At 46.1% G+C, this 19784-nt stretch overlaps 1 protein-coding gene across 2 annotated transcripts; it reads left to right on the plus strand.

Annotated features, from left to right (window-relative positions):
* STK36 (serine/threonine kinase 36) lies at positions 1-19408 on the plus strand. Of its 2 annotated transcripts, none has more exons than XM_083444802.1 (27): positions 1-363; positions 1086-1200; positions 1416-1556; positions 2105-2182; positions 3165-3295; positions 3382-3631; positions 4469-4562; positions 4683-4852; positions 4948-5144; positions 5792-5906; positions 6011-6154; positions 6697-6876; positions 7696-7793; positions 8135-8240; positions 8746-8887; positions 9495-9622; positions 9733-9837; positions 10011-10106; positions 10574-10668; positions 11745-11808; positions 12282-12392; positions 12530-12604; positions 13832-14003; positions 14248-14395; positions 15764-15923; positions 16441-17184; positions 18542-19408. In XM_083444802.1, the coding sequence occupies exons 2-27, from the start codon at positions 1117-1119 to the stop codon at positions 18686-18688; spliced, it is 3975 nt and encodes a 1324-aa protein (XP_083300928.1). In that variant the 5' UTR covers positions 1-363; positions 1086-1116; the 3' UTR covers positions 18689-19408. The 2 variants fall into 2 exon arrangements, with proteins under 2 accessions (XP_083300928.1, XP_083300929.1); XM_083444803.1 differs by having other exon boundaries at positions 102-309.
* Positions 19409-19784: the final 376 nt, after the last annotated feature.

Consider the following 19784-nt stretch of genomic DNA (forward strand, 5'->3'; position numbering starts at 1 on the left):
CTGTTGCTAGGCAACAGCCGGGAGACGCCGTTGCGCGGGGCCTGCGCTGATAACTAGTCTCCGTCCGCCCCGCCCCGCACCGCCCGGCCCTACTCTCGAGCCGCCGGGTTCCAACGGCCCCCGCCGGGGCTCAGCGCGGCAAAGGCTTTGTCAGACGAGCCGGGTGGGACGTGGGTGCCTCTGCCCTTCCCCTGGATTGACCTGGAAGGAGGAGGCTGAGGCGAAGGAGCCGTTGTCGGGCTGCAGCTCACAGCCCGACCTTGTGTTCATTTCTCTGCCCCATTTCACTTTTGTGGAGCTTACTCCTAAGTAAGTGGGCCTAGGATCGTCGCCTTAGGAGGCTCCTCAAGACGCCGTGGCCGGGTGAGGACTTTATACAGTATAGCAGAAGGGATTCGGAGAGTTGTGCAGGCAAAAAAAAGATGGCTAAAAAGACTGTGTGTGTTGAGGGACTCCTGATGGGGCACTTTGGACCAGGGGTGCCTTAACTTTTTTCTTGGGAAGCATTAAAAACATGCCTTGCATTGGCTTCTTTTTCGGTTATGAGACTGTCCCTGAAATATTTGGATGGTCATGGATGGCTCTGTTATATCCTAATGTCCTGGAACTTGCATACTTTATTGGTGGTTAAGCGATTGGTTTTACAGCATTGCAAGGACTTGATATCTCCTCCAATAGCTCCTTGGTTGGAGAGCTTTCTTGTCATGCATCTCATGCATTTTGCCTGGAGATGCAAAAAGCACAACTATTCTGAGATCTGGGACCCCTCTTTAGAGCGGTTTGCCTGATATGCATGTCATATTGGCTTTGCTAGAGTCTACTCCCCTTTCCCCAACCTTTTCTGACTGCTTTGCTCCCGTTTTCCTTTTTGCTTCTTGGTTTTGACCACATGTGCATGATTTGTATGCTTATTTTGCATTTTTCTGTTGTAAACAGCCCTGGGATCTTCACATGAAGGGAGGTATACAAATATAATAATAATAATTTTGCAAAATGGTATTGTGAATTGACATGCTTTGCCATTGTGCTTACATTTTTCATTTACTGTTCGTGTGTAGCTTAATCTCTTGTCTCTGCCCTTTCAGATTAATACCCACCCCTCCCCACATTCCCATAATGGAGAAGTATCATGTCTTGGAGATGATTGGCGAAGGCTCTTTTGGAAGAGTGTACAAGGGGCGTCGCAAATACAGTGCACAGGTAAGAGCACAAGGGAACAGGGGGATGGACCTCATCAACAGGCAAGAGAGTTAATTTAGGGAGAGTTGTTTCCAAAGATTGCTATATTCCTGTTCCTGAGCCTGCAGTGGTCATTGTTTCACAATGAGTTTTTCAGGGACAGACAGAGGGGAAAGTAGTGTATGACACCTTTCCAGCCTTTTAAAATTATTATTATTATTATTATTATTTGGCAGGTGGTGGCCTTGAAGTTTATCCCCAAAGTGGGTCGCTCACAGAAAGAGCTGAAGAATTTGCAGCGAGAGATTGAGATCATGAGGGGGCTTCATCATCCCAACATTGTCCAGATGCTTGACAGTTTTGAGACTGATAAAGAGGTAAGGGACTTGCTGGGGGTCCTTTTTAAGTGTGGGAGGTGAAGAAGAAAATGGTGTCTTCCTGGCTCTGTGGAAAGTCCCCCAAGAAGCAGAAAGGCCTGAAAATGGCTACATTTTGTTTGATGAAGTTTAGGTTATATGGTGTTCTCCAGATGTCCCAATGAGTACCTAGGAGGAGTGAATTAAAATTTAGCCATTTTGGTAACAGCTATCTAAATTACACATCTTGTCTGTAGAAGTGTGGATTGCCATGTCAAGCCTATTGGTTCATGAGGCTGCATCAGGCAATTAACCTGCCAAGAACTATCAGCAGAATGACATTATCCAAAGAGTGTCCCAACACACTTAGAGTTTGGAGCTCTCCATAGGGACCTTCATCAGTCAAATAAAAAGGTGTTGGTAGCTGTTGCACACACTTCTTTTGATGGTGGTTTCCTGTTGGCTTCAAACAGTACAGAGAGCTTAGTCATACTGTCATTCCCTACTCACAAGTATCCCACCTTTGAAAATGTTCTCATTGGCATTCTGGTCTTGTTTATCTCCTTCAGGTTGTAGTAGTGACAGATTATGCGGAAGGGGAGCTTTTTCAGATCCTTGAGGATGATGGGAACTTGCCTGAGGAGCAGGTAACTATGACCAGAAGAGTGAGTGGGGATTCAGTGTGATAAATGACTCCTGGAATGGGAGAGTAGCTGGAGTGTGGGTAGGTGTCGGTCTCTGCTAGGCCATAAATTCTCCAGCTGTGTACTTTGACATGAACCTGTTACATCTCCTGGAATAGTGACTGAGGTGCTTACAAGACAGTCCCAATCTTAAAAAAGATGATCTGAGAAACTAGAGACCCATCCCTTTGAATTTGATACCAGGGATGATATTAGAACAGATTAAATCAAGGAAAGGTTTAAGGAAGTGGGTATGTCTTTTTGTTTATTAATATTTTTTCACCAATTTATATATTGCTCAGATTGGAATATCAAAAGTGGCATGTGGTACAATATAAAAACACAATAAACCATAAAACATTACAAACTCAGTATAAAATTCACCATGATTATTAATAAGAAGATAGGAAGCCTTGAGTCAAACCATTAGTTCATCTAGCTCAGTTATGTCTGCTTTGACTGGAGGTGACTTTCCAGTGTTCTAGACAAGGGACATTGCCAGTCCTATCTAGAGATGCTGAGGATTGAACCTGGGACCTTCTGTATGCAAACCTCTACCATTGAGCTACAGCCCTAAATAAATAAGAATATCTGGAGTCACACTTCAAGTGATGCCTGAGTAAACATATGTGTTTTGAACTAGCGTTGAATCTGGAGAAGAGAAGTCTAGCAGCAGATGGACATGATTGCAGTCTTCAAATACCTGAAGGGTACATAGAAGAGTGGAAATGCTTGCTCTCTGCTGCCCTCAAGGATAAAAATAGATCTAATTGTCTTAGGATAATACAAGTAGATTTCTGTGTGTTGGGGAAGGACTTGTGATTCACAATTGAGGGGCATCAGCAAAGATAACAAAAGGGAATTGAAGTTTTGTGCTGGAGATGTGGAGCATCCCTACAGGATTAAATGGGCTTTGCAAAGTATCAGAGTTGTCATTTTCTTTCAGGTGCAAGATATTGCCTCTCAGTTGGTCTCGGCACTCTATTATCTGCATTCCCACCGAATCTTGCACCGTGACATGAAACCCCAAAACATCCTTCTTGGGAAAGGAGGAGTGATCAAGCTCTGTGACTTTGGGTAGGTACGTTAAGAACTGATCTCCCCAACCAATCTCTGGTCTCATTACTGAAAGGTCTCAGTTGTCTTCTTTCTTTCCTGGGAAGGTTTGCCCGTGCAATGAGTATTCACACCATGGTGCTGACATCTATAAAAGGCACGCCACTTTATATGGCACCTGAGCTAGTGGAAGAGAAACCCTACGACCACACAGCTGACCTCTGGTCAGTGGGATGCATTCTGTATGAGCTGTGTGTGGGGACACCACCCTTCTACACCAACAGCATCTTCCAGTTGGTGAGCTTGATCATCAAGGACCCCATCAAGTGGCCAAAAAACATGAGCCCCAACTTCAAGGTAACTGTACTTAAATGCCTTCCCCACTCCATCCAGTGATCTCAGGGCAGGTTTAGATGCATTGCTTCTTTAGTCTCATTTTATCCACACACAAGAGCCCTGTAAGATAGATTGCCCTACTAAGGGCCATAAGAGATATATTTTGCTCTAAAAGCTTATACTTTTGAGTTTCCCATGACTCAAATTCAGCTATCTGTATCTCTGGCATTACACTGTATGTATCTGTGGTTTGAGTTTGTTCTCTCCTTAGAAGCTTGAACGCCTTAGATTTTGTTCACTCATGCCACTTGGCCTCTTTCACACTGTTGGTGTGTATGTCTGAAAGGTAGGAATGCAGCTTTTAAGTGCATTCTCCAATCCTTATCCTACCCCACTCCCTGTGGGGATTAGACTGAGATGAGTGTACTTGCTAAGGCAGGGATGCCCCCCAATAATTTTGACTGCATCAGCCACAGCCAGCATGGCCAGTGGTTAGGGAAATGTTGTCCACAATGTCTGAAGAACACCACATTGCTACATCTGTGCCAAGGAATGTAGCTCTGTGTGCAAACATGTTTTGGTAGTATTGGGGCCACCAGGTTTCTTTCTTAAGGCAGAATATGCAGCCATGTTTGCAAGACTTTTTTCAGTAATCTTCAGAGCTAGAAACTTAAAAATGAAAAAAATGGGAACATTCTGGAAAATGTGCTTTTTGTATGCATGGATTGAATAGACTCTTCCCACAGCGACCAAGAAATTTCATTGGCTCCAAAGTTTTCCTTGTAAAATTAGCAGCTGGGGTTATAGACTATAAGTAGTGTGAGGATGTGCAAGTGACCATCTCTCATTACTGTGTAGAGCTTCTTGCAAGGCCTCCTGATGAAAGACCCTCGGCAGCGCCTGTCCTGGCCAGAGTTACTCTATCACCCCTTCATTGCAGGGCGGGTCACTGGTGAGTACCAGCTGCCATGCTTACTTGTAATTTCCCCCCATCTGTCTCCTGCATCTGCCTTTCCTTACAGAGCCCGATTCAAGAAAGCCCAGGCACCGACATGAACCTTCTCTTTTGCAGTGATTGATGACACAGCAGATCAAGGCATTACCAGCCCTTTCACCAGCAAACTGCCTCCTGAACTGCAGGCCCTGAAAGAGCAGCAGACACACTCGCTGGCCCCTCACAGTGGCCAGTCAAAGATCTTGAGGAAAGCACGGCAGAAGATGGCCCAGGAGGCTCGGAGAAAGGTGAGAGGCAGGTAGTACCATTGCTGGCAATGCGACTTACGGTATGGTGGGGTCCGGTCCATTAGAATCATCCTGTGTTGCTTGACTTCTTACAGGAGATGGGGAAATCCAGGGCTTCGTTTAAGGAAGAAACCCCCAAGGGGGTCCAGAGCCACACACGCAAAGCCTGCCTTGCTCAGACAGATCCCAGAGAAGCGAATCGAGAAGCTCCTGGCACTGGAGAACAGAGGCACCCTAGCCTTGGAGGAAAGGGAATGGAGTGGGAGCAAAAGGAATCTTCCCCCACACCTCGGTGAGAAGAAGGAGTTTAAATGCCTTTATTTTGTTGGGAATGTGGCATATGATACATGTGCAAGGGAAGTGTGGATCTAAAGCTGGCAGTACCAAACACCACACAGAATCAGAGTAAGGTCCAAATCTTTTACTGCTGTAGAAGTCATAGGCTCAGCAAAACAGCTCTGGACAAAGTTATACATAGAAACGTAAGTTCCAGCTTGCAGGATTTTCAGATAGAGATACTGTTGCTCTAAGTAATACCAAATGACCAAGACAACACTGGAAACAACTGAATTAGCTGACATATATATGTCCCAGCTTCTGCCAACCTAGCAGTTTGAAAGCATACCATTGTGAGTAGATAAATAGGTATCACTGCGGTGGGAAGGTAAATGGCATTTCTGTGCTCTCTGGCACTCTTCACGGTGTACCGTTGCACCAGAAGCGATTTAGTCATGCTGGTCACATGACCTGGAAAGCTGTCTGCGGACAAACACTGGCTCTCTCGGCCTGAAAGCGAGATGAGTGCTGCACTCCCTAGTCGCTTTTGACTGGACTTAACCGTCCAGGGGTCCTTTACAAGAGAAAACCAAAGCTGGGGTGAGAACATTTCATTGCTGTGTAGCCTGCCTTCAGCCTCTCATCCCTCTTCTTCATGGACAGAGAGAATCGGATCACACAGGATTACGAACGGGAATTCCCAGAGCTGAGGCCAGAAAGTGGCAGAGCAGAAGCACGAGGCAGACGGAGCATTGACACTGTGGATCTGGAGACTGAGGTGAGTGCATGGCCAGGTACCACAGTCATTTGAATAGTTGCAAGGAAGTACTTTCTTGGCTTTCTGATGGTGGCGGTCCTCACTGACTCACTCTTGCCTCTTAGGAGTTGGATAGCGATGAGGAGTGGCAGCACTTGATAGATGCCACAGATCCTGCCCATGTGCAGCTGAGTGCCCCACTGAGCCTTCTGGGAGACCCTGCTTTTGTGCAGCGCATCCATGCCCGACTCAAGGATTCTGGTCAGCAGGTGAGTTGTAGGGAAGGGCTAAACACACACACACACACACACACACACACACACACACACGGTATGTTTGCTGTATGCTGGGTATGTCCTTCAGAAGCTAAGCGAGATTTCCTACAGAGACAAGAGGAAAGAAACTGGTGGAAACACTCTTTCCTTGTTGAATTCCTTTGGTAGTTTTGGCCTTTCAGCTAGTACATGATGAGCCACATACATAGAGACTAGGGACAGCTTGGAAAGATGGAGACTCTTAAGAATTGACAGGGTATAGAGGTCTTATAAAAATGTGTGGATCCTAGAAAGGAAGCTGGGCATGTCATTAACTCTTTAGTTGGGAGCAACATCTCATGGATGAATTTTGGGATGGCGAGAGTGTCCTGTGATGCTGTTGAAGACAGAGTGACTGTGGAATCAGTAGTTTGTATGGTGTTTCTAGAGCACTTTAGGCATTGGTGTGGGGAAGGTCTCTGTTTCTGCCATGACTCTTGCCCTGTATGGGGACGAGTTGTATGTCCTATGTACATTTACCCCTTTTCCTTATACAGGTGCTGGAGGGAATGCTGGAGGGAGCTTCCCATCTTCGCCCTGCCCTCCATGTTATTGGCAACTTGTTAGGTACCCGCTGTGACATGGAGCTGTTGTACAACTTCTGCAGTGACACAGGATTATCCCACTTCCTTGTGGAGCTAGCGGGAAGTATCCTGGAGAGTATCAACATCAAGCAGGTAGAGAAGAGGCATTCGCCAAAACAGGGGGTAGCCAACGTGGTGCCCTCCAGATGCTTTAGAATACAACTCCCTCCCTCCCAGCATGGCCAATGGTCAGGGATGATGACCACATTATCTGGGGGACACCATGTCGGGCATTTGCATTTTGAAGAGTTAAAGCGTCTAGGTGCATAGCAGGCTGTTATTTGGACCTTTTTCTTATTGGACTATAATCCAAACTAGGCATATAGTATTTGGATTTTTTTTTAAAAAAGAAGGTTCATTATGTAAAAGTATTTAACTTGCACAAGGTTAAAAGCACTGTTAGAGTGTTCTGCAGAATCTGGAATATTTTGACAAGAATCATAAGCAGCTAGGAAGAAGAGGAGGTATGAATGGCGGACAAGGGGCTAGGAACCGAGGGCTTGGCTGAGTAACTTTATCACCTGATTACTTGAAACCTCGAGGGTGTCTGACCTTACCACAGCTGATACCAGCATGTTTAACATATATGTGGATAACTCTGGGAACTAAAAACATTTATTGGTGAGATTATTTAAAAGCCTCATTCTTTGATCCCAAATTTTGTGCCGCATGGAGTTTACACTGTAATGGAAAACAGTCTTTCCTCTACAGATTCTGTGCATCTGTACAAAGGTTAAATTTGGCACAGAATTCAACCCACTTTACTCAGAACTCTGTTAGTTTCCTCCTCCTCCCATTCTTCTTACCTTGGCAGATGATTCCCGTAGTTCTTGATTACTGGTTCTTTCTATGGGGCACCCAACCAGGTCGAATCCAGCTCCAAGAACACATTCCTCTCTCTCTATCCCACAGCAGCCCTGGTACATCACCCTACTGATAGACTTAATCGCTGTCCTGTCAGCCTACTTTGCCAGTGATTTCAACCGACAGCAGAGTGGAAAGAAGCAAAGGTAAGACACTTTCATGGCAGATGAAATATGAAGGTGAATTATGCTATGTTGTCAGCAGTATGGGAGTAGGCAAAATTAAAGCACAGTGTGCATGAATACAGTAAATACCAAAAAGAAGCAGTTTCATTCCACACTCTGATGCCTTGTGCCATTATTTAGTCTGAGAACTGGAAATGGCATATAATGTCCCTAGTTACCTGTCATCATACAGGTTCTGAGCATTACACAATTATACAGTACTGGCCAAAGAAAGGGAGAATCTGAGTGCCTGTGTTGAGCTCACTGCCATGTTTCAAGGCTAAGTTTCTATGTTGAACCTATAAACACAGATACTTCTCTAGTTTGCAGGCATTCCACAGTTCTGCCAGTCGCTTCCTTGCCCTGTTACCTGCACTGCTGGTTCAGCCCACAGACCAAGAGAGCAGGCTGCGAGAACAAAGCCTGATGGTAAGGGTCCCTTTGAAGCCTCCTATCTCCTGGTCTACTCATCTCCATCTTGTCTCAGTCTCTCTCCCTCTCCCTTCAGCATCCCTTTAATGTTTAATGCTCAATTTAATTTCATTAAATTTAATTTAAGGGAAACTATATTAAATTTAATTCAGTTTTCTTCTCAATTTAATGTTCACTTCTCCCTGCCTACCCCTGGAACCTGTGTGTTTTAAGGCTTGGGACAGAAATGGGTTCCAACCCAGAGTTTGACTTTTTCAAAGATGAGGAGCAGCTATTGTTCCTACACCCCAAAATATATAACATATTTGTAGTACATTCATTTCTGTGCCCTCTTTTGTCTTTGGCTACATACAGCATAGCATATGGCTTCTGGAAGGTTGCCCAGAAGGGAATGCGGGCCTCAGGTTGAAAAAGTCTCCCCACTCTTGCTCTAGGCTCCCCACAACTCCCAGACCTATACTATCCTCACTGCAACAGCATCCCTTGTCTCTTATCCTTACAGTGCTTCACCCACTTGTGTGAGAGCATGGATTGTGCCTGCCCATCCATCTCCATTCCCTTTTACACCAGCTTGTTTGAGGAGCATCACCGCCTTCTGGATGTGCTCTGCCACGAGGCTAGCTGTAAGCAGCCAGCTCAGGAAGGTAACAAATGCTGTGGAGAATGTGCCCATCTGACTGCATTTTGGGATAATGCAAAATGCCTCCTGATTCCAGACTAAACATCTGAAAGAACTTTCCGACAGTAGGAGCTGTTCAACAGTGGAGTGGTCTCTCTTGGGAGGTTGTGGACTCTCCTTCCTTTGAGGTTTTTAAGCAGAGGTTGGATGGTCATCTGTCATGGATGCTTTAGTTGAGATTCCTGTATTGCAGGGGTTGGACTAGATGAACCTTGGGGTCCCTTCCCACTCTACAATTCTATGAAAACAGGCCTTTTCAGTGGTGGCTGCCTAATTATGGAGTGCTCTGCCCAGAGAGGCAAGCCTAGTGTCATCTCTATTTTTATGCACCAGGCAAAAATGTTTCTTTTACCCAGGCTTTTCACTCTTAATTTGATGGTTTAAAGGTAGGATGGATGTAGTAGACCTCCCTTTTATATGGAGGATGCATTTGGGTCCACTTTGAGCAAAAAAGTGACAAATAAAAGTAGACAATAATAGATAATATCACTGTAAGTGGCATTTCTGTTCCACTTCCAGTTGGTGTATTTAACCTTACTTGGTGTATTCTGTTTGCTCCCCAACCCCAACAGTGTTCCCCAAAGAAGCAAAGGCAGTGCAAGAGTGGAGTGAACACTTGGCAGTTGCCTCTACTGCAGCCCTAGCTGCATCCTGCGGCATCCCAGGAGGGCACAGCACATGTCATAAGGCCAAAAAGCAGGTGGGAGTCTTATTGGCATTTATGTTTCTGAGAAGTTGGCTATATTGCTCCCTCAAGTGGTGGAAAATGATAATGGTGTTAGCACTGAAGGCAAGGGATTTCCATTGCAGATCTCTCAGCACATAGCCCAGAAGCTCATTGAGAAAGATAATGACCTGCTTCCAAGTCTTCTCTCAGGAATTGAGCGCTCTGCCTCTTCTCTCAATGGGATGAAGGTAATGCATCTCCCCATGTTCCCTTTGCTTCTCTGGGAGTCGGGGAATTGGTGCCCAGGGCATCTTATCCTTGGAGGCAACATGCCTTAATGCATTCCCTTTTCCCTCCTCACTTGGGAAGAAAGTGATGATGTCTCAGTGGTCTGATATTGCTTTGCATTTCCATCACCCAGGTCCTGTATGCCTGTTGCCATGTCAGTCTGACTCTGTGCCATCGCTTAGCAAATCCAGAAAGGCTGAGCTCCCTGATTTGTGCCCTGCAAGGCAAGGTATTTTTTTATTCTGAAACTGCAAAGAGAACTGCCTCATCATGAGCACATGCAAAGTCTCAGCCCTAAGAAGGTGGGGTGGGGGAGAAAGGAAGCTGCCTCTTACCAGGTCAAACTATTTTCCCATCTGATATTGTCCACTCTGACTGGAAGTGTCTTTCCCTGGTCTCAGTCAGGGGGTCTTTCTCGTCAACCTGCTCCCTGATCCTTATTTAATCAGAGATGCTGGGGTTTGAGAGTTAATGAGCAAGGAACTGGAAACTATCAGGGAAAGGATGGTGTGGAAACAGGAGAGGTGTTCCAACATGATTGGCATGGGCAGGGGAGGGGCACTGAGATAACCATGGTTTTAGAGCAAAACATTGTGAGAGGAACATTGGGTAGCTTCTCTTAGGAGTGGATATGGGATGGAAAGGTGATGGTTTATGGGGCCAGTGTTTCAGGACTGAGCCTTGTCTCTTTGAAAGGTCCCACTGACTGAAGTGGCACAAGTACAGGCAGCTGAAGCCTCACTGAGACTCTTCTCCCTCCTGCTCCTCCAGCTACAGATCCTCCCACCTCAGTAAGTGTTGTTGCTTTGGCACCGTTCATATTCTTGCCTTGACTGCTTGGGAACAAGGGAAAGGGCTCGCAGAGACTTAACTTGAGTTGTGTGGATTGGCAAGAAGTAAGGAGAGTCAGGGGGACGCGGGTGGCGCTGTGGGTAAAACCTCAGCGCCTAGGACTTGCCAATCGTCAGGTCGGCGGTTCGAATCCCCGCGGCGGGGTGCACTCCTGTTGCTCGGTCCCAGCGCCTGCCAACCTAGCAGTTCGAAAGCACCCCTGGGTGCAAGTAGATAAATAGGGACCGCCTAGTAGCAGGAAGGTAAACGGCGTTGCCAGATGCAGCTTGTCACGCTGGCCACATGACCTGGAAGTGTCTGCGGACAGCGCTGGCCCCCGGCCTCTTAAGTGAGATGGGCGCACAACCCTAGAGTCGGACACGACTGGCCCGTACGGGCAGGGGTACCTTTACCTTTAAGGAGAGTCAGTGCTAAAATGGGGAGGCGCTTGACACAACCCTGGATTTGAGGGATATGCCCCATCGCAAAACGTGCCAGTCCAAGAGATGTTTTGCAGGAAGATGTACAATGGTGCTTCACTGTGCTCTGTAAGCAGATACATCCCTCCCACTACACTCTTTTAATGTTTGCTGTAGCTGTCCTAAACTCAGGAGCAGCTTGCCCAAAGTGGGGCCCAGTAGCAATAGCCTCCCAGCTATTTACACAGAGTATACATAAGGAGAGAACTGGCACCTGTGTTCAGGACTAGACTTCTGGTGACTGTAAGCCATGCTGAACTGATGGTTTCTTAGTCTGAAGCAGAAAGTACCCAGCAGTGAGCAACAATGCTGCCAAGAAGTTTTTTTTTATATTTAGAAAATGAAATTACTGGTTTTTAGGATTCCACTGAAGCTGCTACATAACATAACCACATTTTTTTGAGCCACAGTGCAGCCCCAGCCTTAGTTTTCGGCTGCCGTTCCTTTTCCAGGCACACACTTAAGTGTCTGGCAAGTATTGCTAGCTTTGAAGGTGAGGGCCTTGGCATCCGTTGCTTCATCCTTCTAATGCTGCTATTTCTTTGATTGTGGTTTAGGTCTGAAATAGTGCTGAAGGAAGCCATGGCTCTTTTCAACCATGCAACAGCTACCTCTGTTCTAGTGAGTAATATCTACTCCAGGGTAGAGTTTAGAACTGTCTATATAGATTCTTTTACCCCATATGTGTAATCTGATTGTCAGTAGCCCCAGCTGTAGGTTTGTACTCACGAGAAACTCTTCCACACTGCACCCGATGGCGAGTGATGGATTCTCACTAAGGTCAAGGAAAGGACCAAACAGTTATCTTCCCTCACACAGTTGGAGGTATTGTAGACAGAGCTTCACAAGCTGTGAAAAAGAGGTATCCCACTGTTCCCACAAATGTGTACTAGATACATCTGGACTGCAAAGAAATGGTCTGCCTGTTACCCTGTCATACCAGAGGTATCGGAGTTGGACTTCTGTAGACTATGAAGGAGAAAGCAGCATTGCCATTCCTGCGGGGAGTCTAATAACTAGATTTGCATCCAGTGCAAGTAAAGAAGGCATTCTGGCCATTCCTGCACACAGAGGGGTCTCTCTGTCTTATGCAGAGTGCTGCAGGATTGCTGCTGACATACTTCATTCAAAATGGCGCTGCTGTGATGATCAGGCAAGAGGAAGCCATGGCCGTTATAGCTACTGTATTCACAGAACCTGCAGAGGTAAGAAACCAGCTCCAGGCAGACAGGGGCAAATCAGGACACATAGGCCACTAGCTGTGTCATGCTTGTCATGCCATATAGTGGCTGACTTTGAGGTCACTGTCTCAGGTCTAGTCCTTTCTCTTGGTGTCTTTCAGCTATGCCTGCCACCTCCCATGGGAGCTGGCTTCTATGATGGGCTCCTGCTCTTGATGCTGCAGCTATTAAGCCAGGTATGACTTCATGCCCCACCAAGCAGCTCCCTTGCATTCTTTAGAGCAGCATTGGCCAACCTGGTGACCTCCAGCTGTTGCTAGATTGTAATTTCCATCAGCCCCAGCCAGCATGTGGTCCAACAAACAGTTATGGTCTAACATCTGGGGGCACCTGGTTGGCAAAGGCTGCTCAAGAGGATGTACACAAATGATCCAGGAGGTATTAGAGAAAGTATTTGCTGTTAGGTGAAGCAGAATGGGTAGGGTAAGAAATGGCCTGCTTAATTCCGCCAAGGCCGTGTGTGTAGCCCCTCAGCTCTTGGCAGTAGGGAACTGGCTCTCATCCAGGTGCTGTCCTGTCTGTTCATGGACTTCCTTGGAAGTTGGAAGGGCCACTTTGGGTCAAAGGACGCAGCAGCCCTCCCCAACCTGGCATCCTCAATGTTTTGGGCCACAATTGTCATCACCCCAACCATTTTCTAATCTATACTTAACTGGGGCTGATGGGAGGTGGAGTTCCAAACATCTGGAGGGCACCAGGTTGGGTAACACTGAGATAAAGACAGTACAGTCTAGAACTGGACCTAAACAACCCAATTTGCTAACATAGTTATACAGCTATGATAATTTCCAAGCATATTTTCTGGCTAGGTGGCTCAGTTCTTTCTACAGAATTTGAAAGTTACAAAAATACTGTTGAGGACATTGCACTATTCTTATCTACAATTTGCTGTGTATGTATATTTGTGCGTGTGAAGAAACTCCAGCCAAATTCTCACCTATAGCCACCTGCATATCACCACATTGTTTTTTCCCTCTTATGGACTAGAAGTTTGCTTCCACCCAATTAAAATATATTATAATAGCTAAAATGTAATAAAAGCAGTGTCTTAGGATTCTCCAGGATTAACCCTGTTCCATCTTTGAAAATATATGTTGCAGTTGGTGGTGATGAAGACCTTAAATTCCCTAGCAAAATGGGGAGGGCAGTTAAGTCCCTGCCCTTTCTGGGCATATCAGCTGAGTTATGTGCAGCAGTTCCTCTTTGTGGACGCCCAGCTTCCTGCTTTTTAGATACAGGTGGGAAGAGAGGTCCAGTCAGAAAGGGTTTAGGTCTGTCAGGCTACAGAGGGAGCATCCATGGAATTAAGGTGTCTCCGATGAGCCAAATCCCTGAGCTGCAATGCAGAATAGGGTGTTTAGGCTCCCATCTCACTGCTCTGGGGCTTGTTCCTCTTCTGTCAGGGAGATGCAGCAGTAGTGCGGGAGTTTGCTACCTCCGAACTCTGGGGCATCGTGTGGCATCGCTTTGCCATGGTGCTCCACTTGACTTCTCAGGAGCCACTGATGGAAGGAGACACCCCAAGAGCTGGCCAGCAGGCACCAGAGCCATACTGGAACCTCATCTCACCACAAGGTACAAAGTGGCTTTTCCTTTAGTAAGAACCACCCCAAATTGCCTCTTGGGCGTCTTCTCTTGCTATTTATGTGTCAGAAGACAGAGCTGAGGTGGTTCGTCTTGGTGAGGCTGTATATAAGGATGCTCACAGTCTTTCCATGGTGCCAGGCCTGGTTCTGGCAGTCACCTCTCCGATTGGGAAAGGCAAGGAGACATTGAATAGGTGGCTAAGCGGTACTCACTCGTGCTTTCCCTGCTGTAGGAACCTTGCTCTTCCTCAGCTTAGCCCTCTTCATCTTCACACGAGAGCCTCACCAGTGCCTTCTCCAGCTGGGCCAACCCAATGGGGTCATGATGGCAACCCTGAGCAAGCTGCTTGAACCTGACTTCCTGACTTACTTGGCACAAACGTGAGTGATAAATCCGGGGCTGAGCTATAGAAGGAAGTAAACTAAATGCTGCTAGAGTGGGACGAGGGCAGGGGGCTGCTGCATAGAAACATACTTGTCATTTGCCCAAACACAGCACAGCAATAGAGTCTCCCTCAAACCTGATTTTGGTCTAGCTCCTCCCCTTCTTACCAACTCCCATTTTCAGCAAGAAAGCTGCCCCAAGACGCAGAAGTGGATGATATGCAACCTTCTGTGTCCCTTTGTTCAATCTCAGGAATGTTCCGGATACATGCAGCTGAATCTGGCTTTCTAACAACCTTTGTTTTCATATTAAAGATGAAGATTTTAGGATTATACTTGTCCGTAAAGGTTTTTATTGAGCAGGCCACTGGATTAGATTAGGTTAGAAAGAGGCACTAGTTGTGCTCTGCATATCTCCCAAACTCTCCTCAGTTTCAGCTTCTTATTATAGCATCCCTATGTACACCTTATTCCTTGCCCTTTTCCAAACTTCGCCAATGTATTTGATTCCTAATTCCAAAAATTACAGTCAAAATAAGGTGTGCACATTAAGCCTATTTCTGCTTTGGTATAACACAAAAAAGTTAAAGGACCCCTGACAGTTAAGCCAAGGGAGCCGACGTTTGTCCACAGACAGTTTTTCTGGGTCATGTGGCCAGCATGACTAAGCCGCTTCTGGTGAAACCAGAGCAGCGCACAGAAACGCTGTTTACCTTCCCGCCGGAGCGGTACCTATTTATCTACTTGCACTTTGATGTGTTTTCGAACTGCTAGGTTGGCAGGAGCTGGGACTGAGCAATGGGAGCTCACCTCATTGCGGGGATTCGAACCACCAACCTTCTGATCAGCAAGCCCTAGGCTCAGTGGTTTAGACCACAGGGCTACCCGTGCCCTGCTTGGTGCAACATATCTATAAAAGAGCATATTTGCTTATTTTATGAAAAACAGTGATTTGGCTCAGAGCAATTAACTTTTTGTTCAAGACATCCCTTAAAAGCACCATGTAATGACTGAAGGCCAGGGCAGGGCAGATGGAATATAGAATGTTACCTTATACCAAGTTAGACTATTAGTCTACCTCATTTTCATTTATTGTCTACACTTGACAGATAAGAGGCTCTCCAGGGTTTCAGACTGGAGTCTTCTTTTTCGGCCCCTTATGGGGATTGAACCTGGGACATTTTGCATGCAAAATATGCATATTGAGCAACAAATCTCCCCTTACTGCTATTGTGGCATGGTTACTAATAGATATTGTTTCACTAGGCTGTTTCAGTCAAGCATCTGGAGCTTACTATTGCAGCCCAAATATACTTACAGCTGGAAGGTAATACTTCACTATGACGGCTTTCCTCCCTCTTCCAGGCAGATGCAAGAGGATGGTGACCCAGAGCTGGTGTCAGCTGTTGTGCTCCAAATTTGCCAGCTGTTCTGTTTCCCCTTTGCTCTGGACATGGACCCTGAAACTTTAGAGCTTATCACAACAGGTCTAAGGGACTCTGAAATCCCTGCACGGTTACTCCAGGTAAAGCTTTTCTCATGTTGGTCGTCTAAGCACTAGAAAAGTGAAGCCAGGGGGAAGGATCTTACCTCTCGTTCCCCACTTCTCCCAAGGATGCAGACTCTGCCTTAGCCAGACCAGTTGTCCTGCTCCACACAAAGCAATGCCTTTCATCCTGATTCATGGTGGTTGTGCTTATGTGGATGCACTCAAAAAACTGCTTTTCATAAAATGAGGCACCAAATGCCTTTTTTGAAGGTGGTTGTAGGCTGGGGAAGGGATGGAAATGCCAGCCTCATAAAGACATAAGGGAATTTTTACCCTTTATGGGAAACATTTTTAGAATGATAAAGGTTCAGAGTTATGTCCAACAAAGTTGTCCAGTTTGTGGAAAGACTACAAATAGATTTTGTGGCTAGGGTGAGGAAAGGAAGTTCCATTGCATAAGCAAAAGTTTTTGCACAAACACAACTTTGTTGGTGCCAACTTCATACTGATATGCACACTTTGAGACACTATTCTGCTTTTGCTTTCTTTGTAGGCCTGCATTCACCACCTTCCCTTCTCAGAGACAGAGTTGCCATTGAGTCTCCTGTGCCACTTGGTGCTGAGCGACGAGGGAGTCATTGAGCAGGTGGTGGGGGTGGCTGCCTCAAAGCATGCTGTTGCCTTCTTGTCTGCCATTTTGCTATCAGACCAAGTAGCCCTTACTGCAGACTTGCTCTCTCTGCTCACCCACATAGCTCGGGCCAGTCCAGCTCACCTGCCTTTCCTACAGAGACTCCTATGTGGTTCAGACTCTGCTTCCCAACCACTGAGCCACCTGCTGTGCCACCAAGAATGCCCGGTTCGTGCCAAAACTTGCAGCCTTTTGGGGAACTTGCTGCGCCACAGACAGGGGTTTCCTCAGGTTCTGCAGGACCAGATTGGGCTGCTGGAACATCTGCTGGAACGCCTTTCGGATGAGGACGAACATGTGCGACGCTCAGCCAGCTTTGCTGTTGGCAATGCAGCCTACCAGGCTGGCCCTCTTACTCCAGCCCTCAGCAAAGCAGTCCCTTGGGTTGTTCAGCTCCTGAGTGATCCTCAAGCCAAGACCCGCTGTAATGCAGCTTCAGCACTGGGCAACTTGGGCCGCCAGTCGGTGGAACTGGAGGATTTGCTGATTCAGAGCAGGGTACCTGGTCGTCTATTGGATGTGGCCTGCCATGATTCGCAGCCAGCTGTGCAAGAGGCAGCACTCATTGCTCTTCGATCTATTGGCCAGCAGCCCAGGATCCACCAGGTATTAGTTCAGCAACTGTTGAGGGAAAAGACTCGGCCAGCTGAGGGCAGGCCCTAATAAACCAGCAGTCAGATTTATTGTGCTTCAGTTAATTCCTGACAATGCATAATGGAAGCCTTATTGCAAGGTTACCTGCCATGGTTGTTGAGGATAATGAAGCTTTGCTTGCTGGTCAAGAATTGAGGTTTGTACATTGGGGCAAAAAAAAAAAAAATGACATTGGTAGGTTCTTGTTGGCGGGGCGGGCTTGAGAGTTCATTGCTGCTATTAGCTGCCATATTCTCTTGACCCTTCCTTTCTATGAGAGAAGCACTTTACAAACAGTCAGTGTGTGATACCTGACTTGCTTTGCCATCTTAATAAGCAGTTATCAATATAACTCAACCTGTTCCATTCTTTCAAAAACAGTTGCGCATAAGTGAGCTCCAAACTATCCCACCACTGGGTTCTCAAGGAATAGATGTTTTTTTCCATGATAACTTTCTGTTGGTTCAAAGTGTCTCTGAGCTTATATTAGGTCACCCACCAGTAGATCTCATTCTTCCTTTACCTAGTTACAATCATCACTTTTTATGTGTAAGGGTGGTATCCAATGCACTAGCTCTGTTAGTGCAAGGATTGGCATTTGTGCAATGGAACTCTCCTTGATTCTTGTGCACCTCAAACCTTCCCCAAATTTGCTTTGGATGGCTGTGGAAGCCCCGTAACAGACTTAGAGGGTATGCAGGGAGGAAGGGGAGTTACTTTGCACAGCCAAAAGGCCTTGCACCGACAGTACACTGAATACAACCCTAAGTTGCTAGTCCCCTTTCTATGAAAACATGACTGTGTTCCCCAAGAATAATAGAATTATAAAGTTGGAAGGGTTCCTGAGGGTCATCTAGCCCAACCCCCTACAATCCAGGAATCTCAACTAGATTGTATGTGACTAGTGGCCATCCAACCTCCGTTTAACAACTTCCAAGGAAGGAGAGTCCAACACCTCTCATGGGAGTCTGCTTGTTCCACTATTGAACAGCTCTGTCAGAATGACATCTTTCTCAGTACCAGACGTTGAAGATATACTGGAGTTATGAGGCTCTCTATAGAATCCTATTGCGGTGTTATTCACATTGAAGGAGTTACCATGTAATTACTCAAAAGGGGGCCTTGTTTTCAGTCCCATCCCCAGCATAACATATTCCTCAATCAGCTGTGCATTACTTGCAGTAGATGTGTCCTGATAATGCGGAAGTGATGTTAGAGGCAGGATTAAAAACACAGGCCTTCTCTAAGTAATTGTGGTAATGCCCTACATAGCTTAGCACAATAGGCTATGTCAGGGCACAATATATATCTGTCCCAATCTCCTTTCCAGGTGCTGGTGTCACTCGGAGCAAGTGAAAAGTTGGAAGCACTTTCATGTAACAAACCTCAAACTAGTGCTTACAGCAGCCCACGGCCCTCATCATCAAGGCATTGTAAGAAATTGATCCACCTCCTGCAGCCTGCACACAGTGCCTAAGAATTCAAGAGGGTTCCAACGTGCTCTTCCTTCCAAACACCAGAGGTTTGGAGAACCATGGAGCTGAAATATCATTGCAGCTACTGTCTTGGAGTGGCCTTCAATATGCCAAAATGTCAAGAGCGTGCTAGTGTTTCTAGCTGAAGTTGGAAGTAGAACTCTGTTTTACATCATCTGAACAGAGGTACCACAGTCCGCTGTTCAGTAAGGACACCATCCAAGCACCATTTTCTTGCTATGAACCATCCATGGAAAAAGCCAAGCTGCTGTGTTCTCCTATCTAAACAAGACGTGTAGCTCATGTGTAGCAAAAACCCTAGCTCAGTGCACTCTACATTAAGTGCCTTGGGATACTGGTCTTTGTTTTTTCGTTTTTTCTGAGAATTTCTTCCTTTCCCTTTGAAGAAGAGTGGACAGCCACAAGTCACCAAGCATCCCTACTTAAAAGCAGAAAAGAGAACAGTGGCATTGCTGGCCAGAATAAAGTAGTACCTCTTTTGCTTTGACTTTTGCAGGTTACGTTGTGGGTCAGAAGGCCGGAAGCATTTTCAGTTTTTGATAGGAGTTATAGTATCCCCCCTGGAGCCTCTGATCAACTAATGGATTGCATCCATTATTTGTTTTAGTATTTCTTTGACTAGGACCCTGACCCAGTTGGTCTCTTGTTTTTTTTTATATTTAATACTGTGCTTTTGTAATAAAACCTGGTTTGTTTTCTCACATGTTCCTCCATATGGATGTAGCCAAGAGGCAATTGATGGAAGAGAGTTGAATCCCACCCAGAGGTCTTAAAAAATAAGTTGTGGGTGCAGAATGGCATCCATTCAAGCAACAGGGCTCCCTCTTCCCCTAAAATCTGTGCTAGAGGATTGGGGACCTCATTTCATGCATACCTACACCACTGAGTGCTGCACTGAATTACACCCTATGCCAAAAACACACTTAGATGCAGAAAATATATGAACATTTTGCCACATAATCTACCTAACTTGAAACATTTGTTACAAAATTGAACATGCAAAATTATCTTCCATATTTGTGTTGGGGATTAGTGGGGGAATGTACAAATGAAAAAAAGTAAGGTTGCAATTCTAAA

Source organism: Podarcis tiliguerta (assembly GCF_965153285.1).
Source record: "Podarcis tiliguerta genome assembly, chromosome: 1".
NCBI classification, from domain to species: domain Eukaryota; kingdom Metazoa; phylum Chordata; class Lepidosauria; order Squamata; family Lacertidae; genus Podarcis; species Podarcis tiliguerta.